The sequence below is a fragment of the Tachypleus tridentatus genome, chromosome 6 (assembly GCF_004210375.1).
Source record: "Tachypleus tridentatus isolate NWPU-2018 chromosome 6, ASM421037v1, whole genome shotgun sequence".
In the NCBI taxonomy this organism is placed as follows: Eukaryota; Metazoa; Arthropoda; class Merostomata; order Xiphosura; family Limulidae; genus Tachypleus; species Tachypleus tridentatus.
Genome location: NC_134830.1, coordinates 130,653,598 through 130,671,635, shown reverse-complemented (window position 1 = coordinate 130,671,635; position 18,038 = coordinate 130,653,598). Strand labels below are relative to the sequence as shown.

Here is an 18,038-nt window from a genome sequence, read left to right as displayed (position 1 = left end):
AAATGGTGTCTTTCTTTTCAGTAATAGTACCTTTATATATTTTTATTGCACTTTTAGTGTTATTATGTTAAGAAAGAAAAATAAGGCACAATTTTCAATCTTTTGGTAGATACGAGTTTTAATTCATTCATTTAATGAACAGGTACAGTGGCTATATATGTATGCACACCTGAAAGACATATAGTAGTTGAAATATCAAAGTGTAAATGCCAATTTCAAGAGATTATGTGCACTTCAAAATAATTCAACCAAATTATATTAAAAATATTATTCAAGTGGTAATGCAATAATATTAATGTAACTTTTCCCTTTTCTCACAGTGTGATGCTTCAGAGACAAAGGTTACCTGGGGTATATGTTGTTCCATCAGCTGGTTCACCACTGAGTAAGTTAACCTCTGTATTTTAAACATCACTTTTACTTTAATACAAATGTAGTGTATTGTTTTATCATTTTTAACATAGGAAATTGTGGTGTTGGAGCAGATTTGTTTGAGTTTATTGTGATAAAATTATCACTATTTATTTCAGAAGTTACTACAAAAATAAAATACTAGTTCAAAGCTGTTACAGAAATAGAAATGCTTTATATGATGCATCATTGCTTTACCCATGGTTAGTTTTGTGAGAATCAATGAGTATTTGTAGCATAGCTGCAGTTAAACAATGTTAGTTTGTATACTTAGCTGTTCACAAAAAGAAAACTAATAATGAAAGTATCTTTTGGGCTTATCTTACATTTTAATTATAAAATTGTACATGTATTTATTACCATGAAAATGAATAGAATTCTACATTATTGTATTGAAAACAAAGAACATTTAATTTGTTACATTAAGATAAAATTTAAGGACAGCAAGGGACCTGTCAGTTCTTTCAGGCTATCCCATCCATTAAAGTAATTTTAGGTGAAACTACAAGTTTTTAAAATACTTGCCAAGCCTTTTCTTAAACTCCATTAAATTTACTTCATCTATTACATCTGAAAACAATCCATTCCAAAGGCCAGTTGCTGTATCAGAAAAATAAAACTGTTTTCACTAAAGATATTCCTACCCAGTGGAAGTGAGGGAAAATATCAGTCTGGGCAAGAATTCAGAGTGCCATTCCTGAGGACTTGTGTGCTAAATTAAACACCAAGCTTAATGAAATAACTTTATTACAAATCTAGTATAAGATATTTGCAGCTAAACAGTCACACTTGTCCTGCCAAGCATCCAGTTGTTGTTCTGATGAGATGGATCACATCTTCCTAGCATTTAATGAGCCAGACTTCTCTATCACAGCTTTGGAGTTAATTGGATCAGCTAGTTCATGTTTGATGGAGAGGATGGCTAGGTTATTGAGCATTAATTGGCTTATTGTGGATCTCAAGTAGGTCTTAATTTCAGTTTGGAAAAGCTATTTATATGTTGTATTGCTCACACACTTAGTGAAAAGGAATGTCCTCAATATGATGAGAAAGTTTGGGAAAGATTCTTCAAATCTCCACTTAACATATTTAAATCTTCCACGTGCCTTCTGTCTACTGTTTTGTTTTAGTGGCTTCATCATAGATTTTGATGTGTCAACAAAGATGATGAATTTTTTTCTGTAGTCCACTGTTGATGATATCATAGTATATCTCTATGAGATGGTAAAGGGAGGGAGCATATCTATATATGTAGTTTACAGGCTGCTTATCCTAACCAACAGTGAGAGATGTAAGGAACATGGCTTTTAATTCCAATTCAGAGTAGTGAAATCTTGGCTACCTTCTTGGGTCTGGCTTGTAGTGTTGATAAATTAGGTAAAATTTCCACCTGTATATGAAGAACATACCTGTTCTGGATGTAGTGCACTAGGGTGTGAATTATCCATTGACTCAGTTATGATCTATACAGATAATGCTTTCATCAGTCCCTTCACCTTATCAATGTGGGATTTTAACTAAGTGTAAGAGGGGGTGAGTATTTTTTGAAATTAACATTTTGTTATATTAGGAATGTATTTCCACTAATACTTACCCCTCTCACACACTCCTCCCTCTCTTTCTCTCCATTGAGAGCCAGTGTTAGAGATTGGGATGGTATCAGCCATAAAAATGTGATAACATTTTCAGAATAAGGTGTTTCTAAAGCATCAGGATAGAGACACAGGTGGAGAGTGTCATGATACAAATATTGGCAAGAGCAATTGAGTGGTGTATAAAAGACTGGAGCAAGCGAGAAAAATCAGATCAATTCTTAGATTGACAAAGGAAGAAATCCTGGCAGTTGAGTAATAGTTGTAAATGTAAGTAGAGGTTAAGTACTATTGGAAATACTCTTTTGATTTATGAACATTTTAAGTTTTAAATTATAATTCATTTATAGTTCAATCACATGCTTAAAATTAAGAAATAGAAATGTGTTATCTCATTTTAACTCTGTTAAATAATTCATCTTAAAATATCTTCCTTGGATCATGTACATAATTTCACATTTGTTTTCAATTATAGTTCAATTTAAATGTTTCATTTTCCTTTCTTGTTCCTTACTGTTGATTATATACATCACATGTCAACAGGAACAAGCAGGCAGTAGAATGGTATGAACAGCAGAGATTCCTTTATTTTTGACAAAAATAATTTAATACACTATTTTGTACTGTAAGACATGTAGAGCAAGGGCAAAGTTTGGTTATTTTGTAGCAGTTATTAAACCTTTCAAATGTGAATTTTAAAACAGAATACATAATTAACTAAAATATAAAAATGTACATACAACTTAAGTGTCTCTCTATATAACATTTATGTAAGAAACAAATGAAGTGCTGCTGTGAACAAAGTGGCCAATACTAGTATAAACAGTTTGGTGCTAATTTCAAATAACTGTTGTTGAATTATTGGTTAAGATTAATTGTTTCTAACAGTTGTAAACATGTGCATGTTAAAAGTATGTTTAACTTCTAAAGGTTAACTGTGTAAGGTGGGAGTTGCACCTGTGAGAGGTAGACAAAATATAGTCTGTATTTTATCTTTGAAACATACTTTCAAAAGAGTACATAAACTAAATTACTGTCTAGACTTGTAGACACATGACCACCTATTTATGCTTCAAACTATACTTTGCCAAATTTAGCATTGCTTATAGTTTGTCACATAATACAAAAGTAAGAGATTTCATTTCTGCTTTCAATATTTCTTTTGAAATAAAGAAACAAAACTAAAATTATATAAAACATCAAACACTAACACACTTGATAATAATTTCTTTACAATATGATTGTAAAGTGGCTTAAATTTTGAATGTAGCCTAGTGATATGCATATAGGAGTTTAAAAAGTGTCATTATGAAAAGGTTAAACACTATCCAGATTCCCTTTATCTCTCTCCCTATCTTTTATTCTCCAAGAGAAAGCAAGTATAGAACTTTGTCATTCTGTGGTACTGTACCTACCTCAACATTCTTAATATGGCTAGAAATACCAAAGAATTTAATGTAAGCAGCAAACTTTATTAATGTACCAGTAGTAACTCTATTAATACCATTAATACAAACAGTTAAAAACAGAGGCCCAAATGCTGGGCACTGAGGCTTTCCACTAGTAACAAGGATCCAGTTTGATGGAACTTTAGTGCTAACCATATGCTTTCTTCCATTTAATTAATTCTTCCCAATCCATACTGATGAGATTTTCTAAGTTAATCTCGTTTCATAGCACATTATTAAAAGATTTTTCCAAACCTGTAGTAAACAAGTCCAAATAACAAGTAATGTTTACAAAAAAGATAAAGATAACAAATCAGTGAAGCAAAATTAAGGCACTGTAAAAAAATTGACCTCAAAACTTCTAAATGTGTATAGTGAGTTATGTATTAGATTGATACTCTTTTGTTAAATGTATTTTCCAGATTGTTTTGTTCTCAGTTTATTTTCATTGTATGTATATATATTTTAAGCCTTATTTACGTGTTAATAGAATGGTTTGGAGTGCTGTTCATCTGGCAAGAACATTACCAAGGAGGAGTATTTCGTTTCACCTTGTACATGCCAGACAATTATCCTGATGGGGATTGCCCAGTAGGTGATCAACCTTAATTGTTTATTTTTGAAATTATTAGCATTATAAAGGTATACAAAAATGTTTTTAAGAAGTTCTTGTGAAATTTATTACAATGATTTCAGAAAGATCATAATTTTGTGCATCATTTTTTTTTGTGTTATTGCTCATTGTATACTAGAACCTTATCAATCAGAAGTTAGAGTAATAGTTTGTACATTCATTCCAAGGCTGATATATCCTTAATAAGTTCTCAAAATTATTGTACATGATATGACATTATTAAGAAAAATGAACTAAGGACATTTAAAAAAAAAAAATTGTCTAATACCCTACATATGAGAACTTTGATAATTGCATTGGGTTTTAGATCCCTACCAAAAAGTACTTTTTAAAGTATAAATTTATTAATTATTAAAATATAATGTTTTTAAATACTTGGTCTTAATATGTAAAGTAATTATACAACTTAATTGAATTTTAGCATCAACTTTAATCATTAAAATTAGCACAAAATTTATACTTTTATGAATTTTAAAATTCTAAGAAAAATGGTTTATTCTAGCTTTTTCTACTGCATTTAATTCTTATATTATTTTACCTATTAGCATTGTTTCATTTTATATTAATTGCATAATTTATTCTCTAAAAGGAGCATTTTCATAACTTGCAAAGAAGAGAGGTGAAGTGGAATTATGAGAATGATGAATGATAAATAAATTAGAATGTATTTAGAGGTTAACATCTTTGGTTTCAATGAAAATATCTTGTTATTACATAATTCTTTTATACCTTCCTTACATTATTTCCTTATTTAAAACTACAACAAACTTAAACACTTGTGTTGCCAAAAGTTTTGTATAAGCTAATGTTGCAAGTGATGTTAATTAACATTAATCAACTTTTAAAAAATTACTGATAAAGCTTAAACACTGGCTGGTTCACATTCTTTCTTGAGAAACTATGTACTTTCTTAACTACTTTGTACATATGATATATTTTTGAATATTATGCAAACTGTTACATCACATCTTTTGAACTACATATATTATTAAATCTTTTGATCTCAGTGTTATCAAAGTCAACCATATCTACATACACAATGACCTGAAGAAAAAAGGAAGAAGACTTTCAAAATGTCATCCTTTACACTTGTCTTCACAACAGGCAGTTGTCATCCATTTTACAAAGTTTTGTTATGAATATTCTGCCTGAACAGTCTATAAACTGTACATGTGTTTCTTGTAGTCTCTGAAGCTTTCAAACCTTTTTTAGTTCATGTAGCATACATGCACCTCTTTTAAAACTGTTCCTTAGGTTTTTATAGGTTAAATTTTTTTTCTAAATGTTTGTCAATTAACTTAAAGTAAGAAGTAAGGCTTATTAAGACATTGTCATTGAGAAAAAGGCAAATATTTGCAAGTTGTTTTCCTCAAAACTCAATCACAACTTTTGAAAAAAAACGTTATTTCCTTTCCAATCTAATATGTACTTAAAAATTGAAATATATTTTGTATTAAAATTTGATATTATTTTCTTACAGCTAATAGTTTTTGAACCATCAGTTTTTCATCCTTTAATAAATATTGAAACTGGAGAACTAGATGTAAAGAGAGGATTCCAGAAATGGAGGTCAGTTTAAGATACAGCCATTATTATTGTTTTACAAATTGAAAGTATTTCCATATCAGACACTGAACTACATTATTTAGATCTGGTTGTTTAGGGAATTAATATATTTGATAAAAGTAATGATTTCACATTTCAAATATATTGTCTTCCTTCACCAAATAATGCTGTACATTTGTAACTTCTTTGATATTTTAATATCAGTAATATACCATCCTTAACATTTAGCACGAACACATTTGTAATAAAATTGATATTTAGTGGTTTTAATAATAATACAGTAATTGAATAGTTTAAATTGTTGTATAATAAGTACAGAACATATTTATATAATTCCAAAATAATAATTCACCTACTTGCACAAGAATGCCATTTCCTTTGCATGTTTGCTTGTGAGATTTGCATGCTACTAGCCTTGTGCTAATTTGTACTTAAATTCTCATATTTAACATGAACTGTGCTGGTGCATGATGACATAATCATGCAGTGGTAGCTCTCTACCAGTAGCAGGGTAACGTGATCTCCATTTGTAGTAACTCCCTCTGTGCACTTGCATTTGTGATAACTTCATTCTTTTCATTGGCATTGAAGTTTCAAATTTGTGTTCAATTTGATGAGATTTACATTGGTTAATGAAACTTTGGTTTTTGTTTTCTATAGTTTTGTAACAAAAGTGTTGATTATTGTCTTGAATTCTCACCTGAATGTAACTGATACTTATTGATTATGTTACACTCAGCCCTTATTTTATACTCTGGCTTCTGGAGGCTTGTTTACTTTTGAGAACGTTGCAACCTTTGTTCAACATGCTATGGATTACCACAGGTTTACTGGTTTATTTACCCCTGTTCCTTCACCTGATGTTCTTTCTCTCAGTCAGGTATGGCTTATTGTACTTCAAATGCAATCTGATTTGCTTTGAGTAGTGCCTTACCATTTGGAGAATGTCCAGTCTCTTCTGGTTTTCATTCTCACGTGTGTTCATTTCCTAATTTTTTAACTGTATCCTGTAATATTCTTTTTCACTTTGTGAACCCAGTTTCTGAAGTTTATTTTGTTTTTCCTCCTTCCTTCTTATTAAATTTTTTTTTTTCCTATCACACCCAGATGTTTCATCCTGCTTATATTTGTGACACTTTTATGTCTTGACTTGCAGATGTTCATCCTTTCTAGATTCTCTGCCTTTTGTTATCTATTTGGTCTGCTTTGTGATCAGGCCACTTGCTTTATATTTGATTCTGTGGTTCCCCATTTTTGCATTTTCATCTTTTTCTCACCACCCCTGTCTTTCCTCCATATATTGTCTGAGGCATTTCACCATGCTTTAGAGAAGTTTTGTGCAGAAATTTATTTTTTTTTCTCTTTGCCTTTTAACCTATTCCACTTCTGTTCTATCCCTCCTTACTTTGTTTCCCTTTGTTAGGACTTGTTAAGTTGCATTCCATTTTACAGTACCTTTCTCTTTGTCTGGATTTCTTTCTTCAGGTAGCCTTTGTTGATGGTGTTCATTTCTCACTGGAGACCAGGTTTGAAGTTATATTACTTATTTCCTTATTACTTTCTCATGTTTTTTTTCTTAATTTTGTTCTTTGATTCCTATTCCATGTATAATCAATTTATCAAAAACCTTCTCATTCCAGGTTCTAGAGCCTTTTTTTTCTCCTTCCATTACCTAACAACTGGTGCATTGCTTATCTTGACAGTGTGATTTTATTGTCATGTATGACACTCTAGACACCCAATTGTTTTATCTTACCTCTAGCTGAACTCATTTTCAATAGCCTCTCTTGCCCCATCTTTCTTTGCTCCTTTTCCCACTTTTTTTCTATGACTCTGTATGGTCTTTTTACCTGGTCTGTAGTTTCTTTGGTTATCATATCAGATACCATTGCACACATTGCTGTTAATCCATCCTCCCTATGTTTTCTATTTTCTGTCTATCAGATTTGCATCTTTCAATTCCTTGCTGTTCTCCATGGCACAGCATTAACGATTTTTGTATTCATTTGGCCTAAGACTGTCTTTTTTTTTTTTTCTAGATGATTGACTTTTGTTGGCCCACTTTTGGGTAATATCCCCTTCTCACACTTCAGTTTCTTTCCAGGAAACCACTTGGATTGAGTGACTTGTCAGGATATCCAAGTCCTTTTTCATGCCCACTCAATATATGGTATTGTTGGTATTTTTGTTCACTTCATTCTTTTGCTTGTGGGTTTTGGGGTATCTGGACACTAGGACTTGCACTTCTCATTGCCATTTTGCATGAGGGGTTCTTTTGCTTTTGGGATTTTGACTTCCTTGAAACCCTAATTTCATAGAGATTTGCACGTTAATCTCCTCCAATGGATTGTACATATCTAAGGAATTTTTTTTCTCAGGTTCCATTGTTCTTTTTTGTGAACTTCCCCTCTCACTTTCACAAGGAATTATCATTTTGAATGGACCATTTCCATACTTATGGCCCTTTCTTACCAACTTCTAAACCACATCTATCTCTTTACCAATGCTTTCTTCTTGGATTGAGGTGCATCTCTGTATGACATGATCTCTGGCATCTGGATGCAGCATGACTGATCACCTCAACTCACTGTTATTTGGAACATTTCCATATCTTTCCTTTTCTGGCTGATCATACAGTCCACTCTGATGCATCAACAGTTATCTTTACACTTACTATTAAGGGAATATATATTCCAGTTCCTTTGCTTTTGGGCATTGGACTGTATCCTTCTGGGCTTATTCCTGTAGGGTTAACTTTTGTTCCTTGTTATGTGCCTGGAGCTGTGTATCTTGTGAGAGACAACCTGTCTCAACCAGGTTATGTTTCTACCCATAGTGTGATCTCTTCTCTTCCATGGTCTTTTTGAGTTTGTTCTTGCTTGGGTATGCCCCTCATGACACCTTTGCCAGTCCTCTCTACTCCAATCTTCATCTGTTTTATTCTTCTGTTCCCCATCCTGTGGCTCTGGCTGTCAAAGTTCTTAGCCAGGATTAGTGTCTCCTATTGGAAAATATACCTTTTGCCTATAATTCTCTTCCACTAAACCCTTGGGTCTTTAACTCGATACAGGAAAGTCCCTCTAAAATCCTACTATGACCAACTTAATCTTGGTTTTCTCTGCTTCATCACTTGGTATCAACACCTCTTTCGTATACCAAATATCCATTCACTTTTGCTTCAGTATCATGCATCCCTTTTTTATGAAAGAGTATCCCTTTATCATGTATGAAATTTGTATTTTTCATCAAGACAGATTTTCCTATCATGTAACCTTTTCTTGTCAAATTCCTATTTTATTCCAATTTTGTCTATCTCAGTATGACTGTGGTGATATTTTGTTATTGATCCATCTACCATTCCTCTCCTCCTGACTGTTTTATTATGCCCCATCTTTCTGCCTTTTATTAATTGGATGTTCAACCATGGTTTGTCAGTCTCCACCATTGCTGATTATTGGGCAGCACTTTCTGGTGCATTTTACATTTCCTTCTACTTTTTACTTGGTTCTGCTCTTTCCCTCTTCACCGTCCTCCTTGCTTAACTTCTATACGAGCCTGGCATGGTCAGATGGGTTAAGGCATTCAACTCATAATCTGAGGGTCCTGAGTTCGAATCCCAGTCACACCAAACATGCTTGCCCTTTCAGCCATTGTGGCATTATAATGCAACAGTGAATCCCACTATTCGTTAGTAAAAGAGTAGCCCAAGAGTTAGCTATGGGTGGTGATGACTAGCTGCTTTCCCTCCAGTCTTACACTGCTAAAGTAGGGACAGCTAGTGCAGATAGCCGTAGTGTAGTTTTGTGCAAAATTTAGAAAACGAACAAACAAACTTCCATACTGGACTGTATCCATAATGTGGTTTTGCATGCCCCATTCATGCCATTGGATTTTACTTTCTGTTTCACTTTTGTATCTTAGTTCATCCTTCTTATTTGTGGTCACTATTGTTTAGATACTTATGCTATTGATGGCTCTCACATCCTTTTTCAAGATATTTATTCACCCCTGTACTTGGACTAGTATTTCCTTCTTCAATCTTCTGCCACTTGTAATAAATAATAACCTTTCCTTCTCTCCTATTTCTATTCCTTTTTTTTTTCTCACCTATATGATTATTCAGACCCAAGTCACCTCCTTCGGCCTGTTCAGGATGTGAGGTGTCACTTCTGCCTTTTTGGATCCTTGTCATCTTCTGTTCCTATCTTGATACATCTCATTTTCCAGGGACCTCTCTCCTACTCTTAATGGATGAGTCATTCAACTGTTCTGGCTAGTATATTCTCCTCTTGATGGAGAGTGCTCACAGGTTATTTCTTTTTTTTATTCATCATTTTTCTCATTTTCTTCTTTCCCAATGTTGTTGGCCATAGCATAGGATTCTTCAGATGGACATGTAGATGACTTTCTATACAGACATCCCTTCTTCTCCTGACTATCTAGTTATTTTGTTTTCTATGAGAAATTGACTTCTACTAGTTCCTGTACTTCAGTCAATCCACCAGTAGAAATGAGTAAGTTTGTTTCTCCTATCTTCATACATGATCCTGCCAGGTGGCTGGTGTTCCCTCAAAGGATACATTTATTTTCTAAATTGTAGAACAATCCATAATAGCAGAAGTCCTTCTTTTCTGCCCAGGCAATCTCACACCACCAGTGTCCACATTAAAATAAAAGTATATTTCACCTAAGGTATGGACATATGATTTTTTCTTCCCTTTTGATGTAATATTTTTCAAAGATTCTGCAGCTTAGTTAAAGTTGTATTTGTATGTATGTTTGTGTATATATTTAATGTGTGTGTGTGAATTTCACACATATATCAAGAAAGATAACGTTTGAATAATGAAGTTTTCTAAAAGATGACATTTTTGTTGAACTGTTGAAAACAAAATTACTGAATTCTGAGTTTAGAGTTTTCATGAAGAATTTATGAAATGATTAAAACATTAGAGGGTCATCATATGTTTTATAGGTTTTATTCCATGTAAGGAATTTTGTTTTCATAGGCTCCTCTAATTTCAAAACAAGAAATTCAGATTTGGTATATTAAGCTTATTAATTGATACTGTTTTGAAGAAAAGTGTAATTTTTAACTGTTAAAAGGTAGATAGATTTGTGGAACATATTTATTGAAAACTGATACATATTACTGGTGAATTTATAAACGTAATTATTTGTTAAAAAAAACAACTAATACTTTAATCTTTCTATTTTATAGAAGAAATGTCAATCATATTTGGCAAGTAATTTTGTACGCTCGTCGAATTTTCTATAAAATAGAAAATCAAAATCCACTGAATCCAGAAGCATCAGTTTTGTAAGTAAATGTCCTTTTAACAGAAAATCTTGTTCAAAGAATTCTGCACTTTCACCAAAAAGTTGTAGGCTAATAACTGTATCGTACACGTTGTAATAAACATTTATCAGTTAATTTTGCTTATTTTGACTTCAAGTGGGTATTAGTCATTATAACTAATTCAACTTTGGAATACAATACCCAAGTGACCTTTTCTAACTTATGCCATAACTTATGATAAGTGTGTGAACTTTTCATATGTACCCTAATAAATATCTGAAAAAGGACTGAAATTTGTAATAGTTTAGTTATTATAAGGTAAAATTCCTGTTATAAAAAATTCTAGAGAACTTAATCTTGTATGAAATGCAAATGATTAGTTATTTAGTCTTACTTCTTAAATTCCTGAGGGACTAGGTAACGAATGCAGTGTTTAAAAATGTAATAGACCTAACTAATGTTTTGTGACAAGTTTAATTATAAACTGATAAATTTATTGTAACATAAAGTTGCTTTTTGTTTACCAATTGAATGTTCATCCTTGCTGGTTTGCATTGTATTAATTTCTGAATATAAAACTTTGAAAGTTTCATGGTGTAAAGAGAAATAACACTAAAATAAAATGAGAGAAGTTATAAAAAGTTAAGAAGCCTACAGCTCTTAAGATTAATAATTGTTATAGACCAGAATCAACTAAGTAATTCTGTTTTAAAATAAATATAATATTTTTTTAATTTTATGCTTAAATTTTAACTTTTAATATGGTTTATTATGATACAGTTAATATTAAAATAAAGAAAATAAGAGAAAGAGAGTTTGAATGAAACCTGTTTGTTCATTTGGGAAGTTCTAGATATTATGTGAAAGAAATATTATTAATATTAATAGTAATTTTATTTTTACCATGAAAATCACCTATTACATAGAATATCTCAGTAAAAGTTTTGTAAATTTTGACTCTTTGTGCAAATAAAAGACTGGTAATGTTTAATAACAAATTTATCAAATTTCATGAAGGTAACATGATACATTCACTTATAATACTTACAGTTTCATAGTTACATGGTGTTTATAAGACTGTCAAACAGGACAGTCTGTATACAGAGAGTTAAACCTTGAGCCATGTATTTTGAATAATGTTATGTGATTAAAACCACTTAAATCTAGCCACATCACAATTGTTTCTATGGTATGAACATTCTCTATTTCAACAACACATATCTAATACTTCTAGTAAGCTTTGTTCTAAGACTGGCATTCTACTTTGTTTTAGCTTTTCCTCTATCAGACCTTGTTTTTGTTTTTTTCCTGTATATTTTTCATTTATTATTATAAAAGTTACTAAAATGTAAGTATTGATAAATTAAAATAAATAGTAATAATAATAATTGTTTATAAGGTATGCCCTTGAATAGTTCTGTGTTATGTAATTCAGTACTGTGAAGTGGGATACACATTCCCCATGTGAGTTGCAATTTATATGCCATAAGTATTAGTCAGACAGGTTTGAAGGGCAATAGAATAATTTAATTTTGTGTGTATTAGTTTGTTATAACTTAGAAAACAAGCTGAAACAAAAATAAACAAAAATGCTGCACTAATTGAAAAGATCCCAGAGTACAAGCAATAATGTGGGATTATAAGATGTACCCTAGTTTTGTAGAGGTGACTGTAGAAGTAGGACCCACATTTTGGTGGGGATACACTGTATATTAGTCTTAACCTCTATTCTCCAGTCTTGCATAAGAAATAAGAGTAGCAATAGTTATAGAAATTATTAGAACGAGATATGGGTGCTCAAGCCCACAATGCCCCACATCTTTATCACCGTTTACTACCTGCAGACAAAATGTGGAAAGGTGACTGCTCTCCCAAGTAAAGAAGAAAATGAATTAAAGTAATGCAAGAAAAAGAAAATAAGGAACTACCATTTGGGATAAGTTGAAAACTTGCCTCTTGAAGTTAGCATTCCAGCTCCCAATATGATAGAAAGGCACTAATTGACAACACAGTAAACAAACTATACCAGCATGTGTATGTGTATATATAATATTTAAGCTGCTTAGTTAGGATAAACATTTCTCATTTTGTGTTATAATTTGCAGTCATTTCAGAGAGAAAATTGGAGAAATTTAGAATTATTTTATAATGGCTACAAGGTTGGTCAAATAAACTGACCTCATGATGTCTCATAGAGTTAAATATCATCCCCCAAAAGTAATATAAAATTTTGTCTTTTATATAAAAGTGTTTTCATACTCCTTGAGTGATGCACATATTTTGGAGACAAACAAGCGAGTTGTTACTATAATTTGTCTATTAACAACTTATTATAACAACAGTTGGACCAAAACAAATAATAAAGGAAATCATGTTGTCACTTTTATCTAATGATACCTTAAAGAAGATATTTTGTTTATTAGAAAAGCCTTTCATTTTTACCCTCTTGTATATTGTCCAACTTTAGTACTTGCTAAGGATAAACAACATGAAATAAAGCATAGGGATAAGTCAGGTTTTTTTCAGTTGTGTTAGCTCCTGTGTTTATCGTCTGGACATTATTTGTTTTGGTTGTCTAAGATCTATGGTCAACATCAAGAAACTTAAACTTGTATACTGTTGCAAATTATTGGTTATTTTAGCCTAGAAAATACAATTTCTATCTCTCGAAAAAAATATTTGAGACATATTTATACTGTTGGCAGTGTATTTCATGAATTTTGTGAGTTACACTTGTTATGGTCTACTGTACTCAAACATTTACTTTCTGTATAACTGATATGTTCTAACAGTTTTATGTAATTTGTATTTGGAGCCTTAATCACATTTTCTCATACTAAACAATCATTTATAGTAAGGGTAGTTAAAGCATACATTCAAACTGTACACCTGTCAATGTGCTGCTCCTGCAGCTTATTTTACTTGAGATGTTTTGGAACTTGAATGTAGATTGCCACAGTTTCTTTACATTTTAAAGATCTGATATCTATATTCCACACCACAATTGTTGTTTATTAATGAATATACATTTTCTATAGGTTATATTTATTTACTATGATATGACTTCAAACATGTTTAAATCAGTTTCATTTTTCAGCATTGAAATCTTTCCTTTACTTACAGGTTAATTCTAATTAATGCAAAGTTTGTTAAGGAATAGGTTTCAAAATTCAATAAGCATAATAGTACAGTTTGTTTATTATTATTTCTTCTTATAAAAAAGTAATTTTTATAAAAACTATTTGAAACCAAATGAATTTAATTGTTTTTTTATGAATAATTACTTCACTATGAATTTCCAAAGTTTTAAGTTTAAAGTTAGCTTTTATCTTAATAGTAATGATCTTACACAGGTGTAATTTAAATATGTATTTAATTTATAAATTAATAGTTAAGAATATGTGAGTTTCACTACTAGGTAGTTGTCTATTCATATAAAATAAAACTAGTTTGACAAAATGTAATATTTTAATAACTTTGTGATAACTGGAGTTGAAGATAAGCAGCAACTAACAATTGCTAAATGGAAGATGGGTTACGTATTCCTCAAATTGTAAGCTTCTTCCAGATTTTGATTTATACAAATAGTAATTATTTTAATACCCTTTGTAAGTAGTATTGATTTTTTCATTATTTTTAACTTGTTATTTTGCAGTACTGTTGGGTACTTCTTTGAATTTTATGTAACAAAATTAGTTTAAGACTTATCAATAATCATAAGAAAATATTTTAACTGTAGATATGAGAGAGACCTAGAATTGTTCAAGGTCAAAGTGGCTGAGAGTATTAACTTTTGTCATGAAAAGCTGTATGATACCTCAACTCAAGATCCACATGCTCTCCACTTCAGTCCGTGGGAACCAACTATACATGAGAATGTTAGGAAGAAATTATTATCTGGAAATGTATGTTACTTTTTGTATTTTACTGAACTTATTCCTCCCAGTTATTGCTCAACTTACTCATACCAGGATAAGAGTTTTGATGTATGATTTAATTATTGTTGCTATAAATGAAAATGCAAAAATATGTGGAAAAACAAAAACAACAAAAAAATTCTTATGTACCTCAAAGTTCATATTTATATATTTATAAATTTTAAAATGTATAAATCAAGTAAATAATTATTTTTCTTCTAATATTCTCCTACAAATGAGGCCCAGCATGGCCAGGTGATTGGGGCATGTGACTTAAAATCTGAGGATCACAGGTTTGACTCCCTGTCCCACCAAACATTCTTGCCTTTTCAGCCATAAGTGCATTATTATGTGAAAATAGAAACAGTTAGAAAATAGTTTAGAAAGAGTTTTGAAATGTAGTTTGAGTGGTGTTTACTAGCTTATATACTTTACAAATAACTCATGTTTTATCACAGTTTATAAACACTAATTTGTACTCTACATCTTAGGAAGTACAATAAGTTATTTTTTTTCTAAATGAATAAATTATCAAATTTTACAAGTCTGGTTTGCAAAATAAATGGATTAAAAGATTTGGGCTAGATCTAAATTCAGTTTTGTTCATTTTGACACATTGTGGTCACCATGATACCATCAAAATATATAACTCTGAATAAACTAGGTATACCTTCACAATTTTGAAAGTATTAATTAAACGTTACAAGTATTTTGCACACCATTTATAATGAGATATTTTTACTGAAGAGTTATTTATGAATTTCCAAATATTTCTGGGTCAATCTGAATGCAACTCTCCAACCAGCCTTAAGAAATAAGACAAAATTATATATATATGAAAACAAGAAAGTTAGTACTTGTATCTTTAGTTGGGCTGCCAACAGGTGAAGCACTCTAAACCATTTTGTTTTGAGTGAGACAATGTTTATCTACAAAAATTTGTACTTATTTCAAATATAATGTTTTTTTACAATATAAATAGTTATCATTCACTGTAGTAGGAGGTCTTATAATTACTGTAATTTTATCTTTCTAATGAAACTGTAAATTAGTTAGACATTTATCTGAATTATCTAATTGTGAAATAACCAACATAAAGTTCCTTGTAAAGGGAATTCTTCTTTTTCTGTTGGTTAGAAATAATCCAACAACAATTTCAAAAAGAATTATTGACATTTTTTTAAATAATGTGAGAGGGGATGTGTCATGTAGGTTGGACATTTTCTATGTAACAAAAGCAAGAAGACTGAGGTTTACATTCTGACTTGTCAGTATCTATAAAATGTTTTTGTAATTTAGCCTTGTTCACCTATGATATATTTAGTGTGTGTGTGTGTGTGTGTGTCTGATTTCTTTTCTATTCAAAGTACTTTATATATAAAAGCTTACAACATATCATGAAGATACAATTACTAAATTAAAAGTTATGTATACTTTATTGGTTACAAGGTCAGTCAAAGTGACCAAGCACATATAGTGTGGTAACATGCATTGATATTAAAGTAGTTTAATTAACAATTTTGAACACAACATGTATAACTTATTGTGACATGCATACTTTGGCATGTATATCTATACACAAGTTACCTATCTTATCTAAGAGTTATACCGAAATACTAAGATAAGATTTTTCTGTTTTAGAAAGAAGATAACGATACTAAAGTCTCCACACCTTCAGGCTTATCCTGGATACAAAAAGGAACTTTAAAGATATTCTCAAAAACAGCATCTTAAATACCCAGATGTGATTAACGTTCCTTTTGAATAATAGCATTTTATGATATTTGATTGAAATATCCTTTTACCACATAAATAAACATTGACATTATTTTATCTAATTTGTAATATATAGTTTGTTTCTCCAGTGCTATGTTTACCCTTCACAACACATTCAGATTCTGAAGGTAGTGATTATAAAGTTCAGTTTGAAATATATGTATGTATGTGTTTCATTGTAATGGATAACAAATAAAAATTAAATTGGATATACTGTTCAGATTGATTTTTTTAAACAATAAAACTTGTAATTTATAAAAATAAACGTGAATTCCATGTTTGTTTGTTTTTCATTCTCATGTAGTTGTCAATAACAGTGTATGAAATAAAGCATAGGGGCAAGTCAGCTTTCTGCTAGTTTTGTTAGCCCCTGTGTATATTGCCTGAACACTAATTACTTTTGTTATCCAAAATCTATGATCAACATCACAAAACTTAAACTTATGTACTGTTGCAAATTATCAGTTATTTTAGCCTAGAAAATAAATTCCTACATTTTGAAAAAAAATACATAAGACATATTTGCAGTGTTGGTAGTGTATTTTGTGAAATTTGAGTAAATTTTGTTATAGTCTACTGTACTCAAACATTTACTTGCTGTGTAACTGATTTATATTCTATAACAGTGAAATAAAATACTGTGTAATTTTAAGGTGCTGATTTTTCAATGTAATCAAAACTTAACGCTCAGTAATACTGAAATTGCAATGCATGTAAATATTTGTAAGATAATAAATATTTTTTGTTTACACCACGAAATTATTGTAAAAAACATTTTAAGAAATGTAACAATTTTATTCACATTTTCCCTATTAAGTGCTAAACATGTTTTTTTTCCTTTTCTTATTTCCGTCTTTCGAAGCTCTACTCAAATAAGTGGTTGAGTCTAACGCAAAATGTATATTTTTTCTTTATGTTAAAGAAACGATAAATTAAATAATCGAACTCCGGTTTTGTATTAGTGAACTAAAAAAATGCACTTCACGAAAGCGCGAGAACATTCTGTTAGCCTTGATTTTTTGTCTACTTTGAATTATACATTTGTGGAGAAATGATAAAAAGTATCTAAAAAAAATGGAAAACTTCATTTCTAAGTTCTTGTTGTTTGATTAGTTTTTCACTCTGAAAAATGATTTTTTCTACAATATATTGTATAATTTACATAAATACCTAGATATATGTATATCATGTACTAAATAGTATAGATGATACTTTTGAATGATGACTCCGAGTATTAAAATAAATTAGTACTTTAAATATCTGAAACTTATTAATATTATTCTTTGTTAATAGTCTTTGATATAACTAGACGTGCAAAATAAAACCTTAAAGCAAAATAATCATGTGAAATACAAAATAAAGAAGCTTTATGGAATTTAATTTTGTTAACGGTAT

The 18,038-nt window shown here is 30.6% G+C and overlaps 1 protein-coding gene across 1 annotated transcript; it reads left to right on the top strand.

The window, feature by feature from the left end:
- Positions 1–309: 309 nt before the first annotated feature.
- Positions 310–17,402, top strand: LOC143253663 (AKT-interacting protein-like). Its single transcript, XM_076507867.1, has 6 exons — positions 310–385; positions 3,942–4,042; positions 5,566–5,654; positions 10,873–10,971; positions 14,690–14,855; positions 16,509–17,402. The coding sequence occupies exons 1-6, from the start codon at positions 325–327 to the stop codon at positions 16,599–16,601; spliced, it is 609 nt and encodes a 202-aa protein (XP_076363982.1). The 5' UTR covers positions 310–324; the 3' UTR covers positions 16,602–17,402.
- Positions 17,403–18,038: the final 636 nt, after the last annotated feature.

Excerpts from the sequence above, each read along its gene's own strand:
- LOC143253663 (XM_076507867.1), top strand. The coding sequence starts at position 325 with ATGCTTCAGAGACAAAGGTTACCTGGGGTATATGTTGTTCCATCAGCT. Across the intron at positions 4,043-5,565 it reads ATCCTGATGGGGATTGCCCA|CTAATAGTTTTTGAACCATC; the intron begins GTAGGTGATCAA and ends ATTTTCTTACAG. Across the intron at positions 14,856-16,508 it reads AGAAATTATTATCTGGAAAT|AAAGAAGATAACGATACTAA; the intron begins GTATGTTACTTT and ends TTTCTGTTTTAG.